We start from the raw sequence: 9,544 nt of genomic DNA, 5'->3' as shown, positions 1-9,544 counted from the left end.
CTCCCTCTCTCCCCCTCTCTCTCTCCCTCTCTCTCTCTCCCTCTCCCCCCCCCTCTCTCTCGCTCCCTCTCTCTCTCTCTCCCTCTCTCTCTCTCTCTCTCTCTCTCCCTCTCTCTCCCTCTCCCTCTCCCTCTCCCCCTCTCTCTCAAGAATTAAGCTCCGCCCCCTGACCGTAACATCAGGTTTAGATTTACAGCCTGACTTCCCATCACACACACACACACACACACACACACACACACACACACACACACTGCCGTCTATTCTTAGCTTTACTTTCTCTCTGAAGAAGTTTGCTGCAGAGAAATTCCCCCATGAAGGAACAAACACACTTTACGCTAAATTTGAATATTCAAATATATTATCCAGACTTCCACAGAGTTGAACTGAGACATTTAATTTGTCTCCTGTAGTTAAAAACATGAGAGTTTGTATTAGAGAACATCTTTTTAAACCCTTTACATTTTCAGAATGGTTTTATTTCACTTTCCTTGTATAGTTTTTAATTTTCTCTTATTTCTTTTCTGTTGTTTTTGGCTCTGCTTTACTTCAGCTTTGCTCTAACGGGTTTCACTTTTGTTTCCACATCGTTTTAATTGTTTTTAGCTTTTGTTTTTTTATTTTTCTGTTCTTCATTACCTCTGTTTTACTTCCTGGTCTCTGTAAAACACTTTGTAACCCTGTTTTGAAAGATATAAATTGTTGTTATTATTATTATTATTATTATTACTATTCCCTATAGTTAAAAACAGAAGAGTTTGTATTAGTGAACATATAGCCAGATACAAGAGAGAAAAGTTGCAAATTAAAGGTGCGTTAATGCAAATATATGCTCTGTTCCATGCTGTGTGTGCGTGTGTGTGTGTGTGTGTGTGTGTGTGTGTGTGTGTGTGTGTGCAGACGACCAGTCTCGGGTGTTGTTGACCCTGCAGACCGCTGACAGAGACTCAGACTACATCAACGCCAGCTTCATCCAGGTGACAGCAGCATCCTGCCTTCCTTCCTCCCCTCCTTCTCTCCTTGTTTCCTCCTTCCTTCCTCCCCTCCTTCTCTCCTTGTTACCTCCTTCCTTCCTCACCTCCTCTTCTCCTTGTTTCCTCCTTCCTTCCTCACCTCCTTCTCTCCTTGTTTCCTCCTTCCTTCCACACTTCCTTCTCTCCTTGTTTCCTCCTTCCTTCCCTTACCTCCTTCTCTCCTTGTTTCCTCCTTCCTTCCTCACCTCCTCCTCTCCTTGTTTCCTCCTTCCTTCCTCACCTCCTCCTCTCCTTGTTTTCCCTCACCTCCTCCTCTCCTTGTTTCCTCCTTCCTTCCCTTACCTCCTTCTCTCCTTGTTTCCTCCTTCCTTCCCTTACCTCCTTCTCTTCAGTCTGACTGGACAGTTTTAACTTGATGGACGACTGCTGACAGACAGATGGAGTTTGGGTTTAGAGTTAAAGGTTCAAATTAAATGTGTAATGAAAGTTTTCCTCCAGGTTGACTGAACTCCTCGCTCTTGTTTCCGCTTCACATTCACACAGTTTGACTCAGTCTGGAGCTGACCTGGGATCTGCAGCTCAGCTTCAGTTTAATCCTGCGAAGCTCAAGATTAAACACAAAGAAATATGTTGAATTCTGGAAGCAAGACGCCATTAAAATGCCGTTTCCCTGTGACTGCAGCATTAGATAAACTGTGGTGTTAACATACTGCAGGCTCACTATACTTTATATATACAGGACATATTATAGAAACATTTATTTATCCATCATAGTGCAATATTCAAAACAGTACAAATACTTACAGAGCAATACTTACATTCTGTATTTGATTCTGATCTTATCTTTTTCTTCTATATTGTTTTTTATATATTGCTGTTTTTATTGGTTTATACCAGTCCACAGTCTGACTCCTGACTGAATGTTTCTCATTCTCTTAAAGCCATTTTGATCTAAAGTCTTCTGCTTAAAGGCCTGAAATGAGTTTCTTAGACAAATATAAACAGTGAAGTTGATCCTATGTATGAATTTCTTTCCAAAGCCTTTTCCTTTCCATCAAGGCAAAGAATCTAAAATATAAGATAGTTTTGATTTGTTTAACACTTTTTTGGTCGCTGCATAATTCCATGTGTTATTTCATAGTTTTGAGTCTTTACTGTTATTCTAACATGTGGAAAATAGTAAAAGTAAAGAAAAATGTGGTGTGTTCATACTTCTGACTGGTAGATTATATTGTCTTTTATTCTTTTCTGTCTTTTAACAAACTGCACAAGCAACCACTTAGCTAAATTCCTTATATGTGCAAATATACTTGGCCAGTGAAATGATTGTGATTCTGTAAATCTGGATGTATTTACAGACTGACTGTACTGTATATTCTGTGGTGTAATACCTGCTTTATTCCCACAGGAGGCGACACCCAGCAGTTTACTGTCCACTCTCCTCTCATCTCAATCATTTAGCTGACGCTCTCATCCACAGACTACATGTATGTTGTGGTGTGTGTGTTGCTCCTGCAGGGGGCGACGGTCAGCCGGCTGTACATCGGCACCCAGGGGCCGCTGAGCAGCACCCTGAAAGACTTCTGGAGGATGATCTGGCAGCACGAGGTCAAGGTAAACAGGCAGGAGGAGCGGCAGCAACAATATCCAAGTCCAGCACAGGTCCAGGAATTAGTCTGGGTCACATTCACACAGCAGACTATACATGTCAGTCTACATGTGGAGGGTTTGGTGTGAAAGAGATTGAGTATTATCTATCACTGGAAAGCTCTTGTTCTTCTCTGGTGGTGAAAACATCACATCTGTAGTGAACAAAATAAAATCTACAGCATCCAGAAATTCAGATTAAATTTGGTGCAGAAAGGGTGTGACTGCACTGTAACTGCTTTTTATAGAATATCAATTTTCTGCATCTTAATTCTTGTTGGTGCGACTCAGCTTTAACGTCTGTAAAAGTATGTTTCGAATTAAAAAATGCAATCATTAAAGTTTTGTTGTGCTCTGCTATAAATTTAGATTTAATTTAAGATCACTTACGTCGCTTTTGCTCTAAACCCTCGACACACATTCAGATCCATATTCACTCACTAATAATGACATCAGAAAAATAACAGCTACAACATCATTATCATCATCATCATCATCACTACTATTATGAACTAAGATCTTTATAAAGTGCTTGTAAGTTCACCATCGGCATGGTTTGTGCTGGTTGTGTTCCAGGTGATCATCATGGCCTGCAGAGAGGTGGAGATGGGGAAGGTAACGAACTCTCTCCTGTTCCTGTTCCTGTCCTCTTAAACTCTGTCAGTGTGTATCAGACCTCCTGCTCAGTCTGTATATATATTTATTAGGTTTTGACCAATGTCGGTTTTTGACGATACAATACTGTTTTAGACTGAAGCTGCTCACAGATGATATTTTTTGCAAATATTTAATATCTGTAAATTTGACCATTTTCAAGCCCAAAAAAACCCCAGTATTCAGTGTTTCCCTGAGAGTTTTCTTCTCATCAGGGTGGAAAAGCCTCTGAAACATTCAGAGCATCATGGGACACTAAAACTCTCCACTAGCTGAAACCAGACTGATGAGACTCTGTTAGTGTCAGCAGCTGTTTGAGGCAGAGAGACTCCACACCTGTTCAGTGGTGGATAAACTCTGGGAGACATCACTGCCTTTAGATGGAGAATTAAATTACAAAAAAAAAAAACATTACTGAACAATTAAATGAAGAAACAAAATGTGGGAGAAAATCAAATGTCACTGCAGCTTCAGTCTGTTTCTGTATCTGCATCAGGAGGAACCTGCATCAGACCAGCGGGGATGATGTCTGGTATTTAGTAAGATATACAGTATGTGATGTTGTATATTAATATGTAATGTGACCGGAGTGCGGTCCCTCCTGGCCGATCTGACACGATGAGATCAAACTTTATTGATCCCAGTATGAACACAATATTGTTGCAGCAGCAGAATCCAAGACAAAAATCAAACAAATGAAAGAGCAGATGGAGATAGAGAGAGCAAAAAGCAGAGCGGAAGATAAAGACAGCGATGAAATTAATAAACTTAATTCAGTAAACAAAGATAAAGAGGATAAGCAGCGTCTTTGGCGGCAACCAAGAATTTGACAGATTAAAGTTGTTTGCAGCTGATTCACAAGATCTGCAGTCCAACAGGAGACATCATCAGCTATCCACATCTCACACTCACAGACAGGAGTGACATTAGTAAGTAGTGTAGTAGTAATAGTAATAGTAACTGTAGTAATAGTAATAGTAACTGTAGTAATAGTATTCTCAGGTTGGTTTCTGCCTGGTATCTCTGCTGTTCTTTTGAATTTTTGCATCAGGAATTTCTCTTTCCACTGCAGACTGCATTTAAAGATGAATCTCTGCTGTTGTTATCACAGCTGAGTGTTGGAGCCATATTCATTATTTATGTTCATTTACACAGAGTACACAAAGTTTAAGTTTAAATTTAACATTTTGACCGAAACACTTTAGGCTCCTGACGTTATCATGATATTTACCCTCAGTAGGATTAGTAACAGTAATGTTTTATCTCCTCCTCTTCCTCCATGTTTCTGTGTTTCTGTCCCTGCAGAAGAAGTGTGAGTGTTACTGGTCTCCAGTCAACCAGTCTGCCTCGTTTGGACCGTTCACCGTCTACAACGTAAGAACAACACCAGTACAACACCTGCAGTACAACAAGAATACACCAGTACAACAACTGCAGTACAACAAGAATACACCAGTACAACACCTGCAGTTCAACACCAGTACAACAAGAATACACCAGTACAACAACTGCAGTACAACAAGAATACACCAGTACAACACCTGCAGTACAACAAGAATACACCAGTACAACAACTGCAGTTCAACACCAGTACAACAAGAATACACCAGTACAACACCTGCAGTACAACAAGAATACACCAGTACAACAACTGCAGTACAACAAGAATACAACAGTACAACAACTGCAGTACAACAAGAAATACAGCAACACTAGTACAACAACACCAGTACAACAAGAATACAACAGTACAACAACTGCAGTACAACAAGAATACAACAGTACAACAAGAATACACCAGTACAACACCTGCAGTACAACAAGAATACACCAGTACAACAACTGCAGTACAACAAGAATACAACAGTACAACAACTGCAGTACAACAAGAAATACAGCAACACTAGTACAACAACACCAGTACAACAAGAATACAACAGTACAACAACTGCAGTACAACAAGAATACAACAGTACAACAACTGCAGTTCAACACCAGTACAACAAGAATACAACAGTACAACTGCAGTACAACAAGAATACAACAGTACAACAACTGCAGTACAACAAGAAATACAGCAACACTAGTACAACAACACCAGTACAACAAGAATACAATAGTACAACAACACCAGTACAACAAGAATACAACAGTACAACAACTGCAGTACAACAAGAAATATAGCAACACTAGTACAACACCAGTACAACAAGAATACAATAGTACAACAACACCAGTACAACAAGAATACAGTAGTACAACACCAGTACAACAAGAATGCAATAGTACAACACCAGTACAACAAGAATACAATAGTACAACACCAGTACAACAAGAATACAACAGTACAACACTAGTACAACAAGAATACAACAGTACAACACCAGTACAACAAGAATACAATAGTACAACAACACCAGTACAACAAGAATACACCAGTACAACAAGAATACAATAGTACAACAACACCAGTACAACAAGAATACAATAGTACAACAACACTAGTACAACAAGAATACAATAGTACAACACCAGTACAACAAGAATACAATAGTACAACACTAGTACAACAAGAATACAATAGTACAACAACACCACTACAACAAGAATACAATAGTACAACACCAGTACAACAAGAAATATAGCAACACTAGTACAACAAGAATACAATAGTACAACAACACCAGTACAACAAGAATACAATAGTACAACACCAGTACAACAAGAAATATAGCAACACTAGTACAACAAGAATACAATAGTACAACAACACCAGTACAACAAGAATACAATAGTACAACACCAGTACAACAAGAAATATAGCAACACTAGTACAACAAGAATACAACAGTACAACACCAGTACAACAAAAATACAATAGTACAACACCAGTACAACAAGAATACAATAGTACAACACCAGTACAACAAGAATACAATAGTACAACAACACCAGTACAACAAGAATACAATAGTACAACACCAGTACAACAAGAAATATAGCAACACTAGTACAACAAGAATACAACAGTACAACACCAGTACAACAAGAATACAATAGTACAACAACACCAGTACAACAAGAATACAATAGTACAACACCAGTACAACAAGAATACAACAGTACAACAACACCAGTACAACAAGAATACAACCGTACAAGACCAGTACAACAAGAATACAATAGTACAACACCAGTACAACAAGAATACAACAGTACAACACCAGTACAACAAGAATACAACAGTACAACACCAGTACAACAAGAATACAATAGTACAACAACACCAGTACAACAAGAATACACCAGTACAACAAGAATACAATAGTACAACAACACCAGTACAACAAGAATACAATAGTACAACAACACTAGTACAACAAGAATACAATAGTACAACACCAGTACAACAAGAATACAATAGTACAACACCAGTACAACAAGAATACAATAGTACAACAACACCAGTACAACAAGAATACAATAGTACAACACCAGTACAACAAGAATACAACAGTACAACAACACCAGTACAACAAGAATACAATAGTACAACACCAGTACAACAAGAATACAATAGTACAACACCAGTACAGCAAGAATACAACAGTACAACACCAGTACAACAAGAATACAATAGTACAACACCAGTACAACAAGAATACAATAGTACAACACCAGTACAACAAGAATACAATAGTACAACACCAGTACAACACCAGTACAACAAGAATACAACAGTACAACACCAGTACAACAACTGCAGTTCAACAAGAATACACCAGTACAACTGCAGTACAACAAGAAATACAGCAACACTAGTACAACAACACCAGTACAACAAGAATACAACAGTACAACACCAGTACAACAAGAATACAACAGTACAACACCAGTACAACAAGAATACAATAGTACAACACCAGTACACCAAGAATACAACAGTACAACACCAGTACAACAAGAATACAATAGTACAACACCAGTACAACAAGAATACAATAGTACAACACCAGTACAACAAGAATACAACAGTACAACACCAGTACAACAACTGCAGTTCAACAAGAATACACCAGTACAACAACTGCAGTACAACAAGAAATACAGCAACACTAGTACAACACCAGTACAACAAGAATACAATAGTACAACACCAGTACAAGAATACAACAGTACAACACCAGTACAACAAGAATACAATAGTACAACACCAGTACAAGAATACACCAGTACAACACCAGTACAACAAGAATACAACAGTACAACACCAGTACAACAAGAATACAATAGTACAACACCAGTACAACAAGAATACAATAGTACAACACCAGTACAAGAATACAACAGTACAACACCAGTACAACAAGAATACAATAGTACAACACCAGTACAACACTGTACACTAGACACAGTTTACAATTTACACATATAGCAGACTCTCTTCTCCAGAGCAACTTATAAAGAGTGCAACAGTAAAATAAATGAACCCAATACTTTACAACACATAATACTACACACATAATACACTTTACATCTCTGTACAACACTTGATGGTATTTCTCTACACCAAGCAGACATACAGCACTTTACAATACACTTCTATACAACCTTTTACAGTACAGACACACAGCACTACAGTACATGGATGTAGCACATAGACACACAGTACTTGTTACTGATGTACACAGTAATACACAACAGAACTACAGAAACATACTGCATGCTGCACACATCAGGCTTAAGAACATTTACCTGACAAATTAGTTTTATAAACCAACTGAAACCATGGCAACCCTTCCTAAGCACACTTTCTTTTATCAATAATACAGATTGATTAATTACTACTTGATGCTCCCAAAGAAATGTTCTTCTGTGTTTGTTTTCTGATGCTGTTGTTGCTGTGTGTGTCCAGGAGGGGGAGACGAGTCCTAGTGAAGACATGGTGGTCAGGACTCTGTCTGTCACTTACCAACAAGTGAGTGTTTCACATTAGATCAGATCAGGTAGATCAGGAAGAGAGCGCTCTGCAGCAGGACGTCCCACACAACACCGTGTCCTTTAAACCACCTGAACGCACCTCAGATCTGAGCCTCTCCGTCCAAATGAGACGAATTATTCTGTATCTTGAGTATGAAGCACTGTGGACAGAGGTGAGACTCGAGTCACGTGACTTGGACTCGAGTCTCAGTTTGAATAGCTTGAGTCTTGACTTGCTGCATGAAGAGAAGACTTGAGACTTGACTTGACTTGGGTTCTGGTGACTTGGGACTTGACTCTGACTTGTACTTTGATGACTTGAAAAGGTTTCTAAAGTCTTGACTTGAGATCTTGTGTTTGTGTAAATGACTTAGATTGAAAGTGATGAGATTTGTTCCAGCGGACGACTGAATTTAAATTCTGTTTTCTGAATTTGTATGGAATGATTGAATTTATTGAAGTTGAAACTGATTATAGAAATCAAACTCATGATGCTCTTACCAAGTTTTTATCCTATTAAAACCATATTGCATTGAAAAGTCCTAGATATTTAGTTTTCTTTAAGATATTAAATTGATACTGGACTCTTGATTTGTTCTGACTTGACTTGCTGTTCTACATTTAGACTTGAGACTTGACTTTAATGACTTGGACTTGACTTGGTAATCTACATTTAGACTTGGGACTTGTGCCTCAAGACTTGAGACTGACTTGGGAGCAAACTTGACTTGGTCACACCTCTGACTGTGGGAAAACCTGGACTATATCTACTAGTATCATAACCTTCCCTCCTTCCTTCCTTCCTTCCTTCCTTCCTCCCTTCCTCCCTCCCTCCCTCCCTTCCTCCCTTCCTCCCTCCCTCCCTCCCTTCCTTCCTCCCTCCCTTCCTTCCTTCCTTCCTTCCCCCCTCCCTCTCTCCTCAGGAGACTCGTTGTGTGGTTCAGTATCAGTTCCTGTCCTGGCCGGATCATGACGTTCCCCCTGAGGCTACAAGAGTCCTGGACCTGCTGGACCGAGCCAGAAACACCCAGGGAGCAAACACCTCGCCTCTGCTGGTCCACTGCAGGTACACACACACACACACACACACACACACACACACACACACACACACACCACACACACACACACACTCCATCCCTCTCTAAATGCCTGTTAATTCCAGATCATTACAGAATCTTGTTTTTGCCAGCAGAACAGATAGCAGGTCAGATGGTCATTAACATGCAACAGGCCATATCACCCATATGGCAGCTTATCTCACACACACACACACACACACAGACACA

At 39.4% G+C, this 9,544-nt stretch overlaps 2 protein-coding genes across 2 annotated transcripts in view; one reads left to right on the top strand and one right to left on the bottom strand.

The window, feature by feature from the left end:
- The window catches only part of uxt (ubiquitously-expressed, prefoldin-like chaperone), a 363,866-nt gene that overhangs the window by 18,000 nt on the left and 336,322 nt on the right, over window positions 1–9,544 (bottom strand). The window lies entirely within an intron of this gene.
- ptpn18 (protein tyrosine phosphatase non-receptor type 18) overlaps window positions 1–9,544 on the top strand; it is a 24,442-nt gene that overhangs the window by 2,571 nt on the left and 12,327 nt on the right. Inside the window, exons 2-7 of the mRNA XM_078288541.1 lie at window positions 901–977; window positions 2,493–2,588; window positions 3,198–3,236; window positions 4,581–4,649; window positions 8,191–8,253; window positions 9,179–9,321. Of these exons, the coding sequence (XP_078144667.1) occupies window positions 901–977; window positions 2,493–2,588; window positions 3,198–3,236; window positions 4,581–4,649; window positions 8,191–8,253; window positions 9,179–9,321 (487 nt within the window). The remainder of the gene's footprint in view (window positions 1–900; window positions 978–2,492; window positions 2,589–3,197; window positions 3,237–4,580; window positions 4,650–8,190; window positions 8,254–9,178; window positions 9,322–9,544) is intronic.

The sequence above is a fragment of the Centroberyx gerrardi genome, chromosome 14 (genome assembly GCF_048128805.1).
Source record: "Centroberyx gerrardi isolate f3 chromosome 14, fCenGer3.hap1.cur.20231027, whole genome shotgun sequence".
Classification (NCBI taxonomy): Eukaryota; Metazoa; Chordata; class Actinopteri; order Beryciformes; family Berycidae; genus Centroberyx; species Centroberyx gerrardi.
Note: the sequence above shows the minus strand (reverse complement) of the source record. Positions and strands in the feature narration are given on the sequence as shown.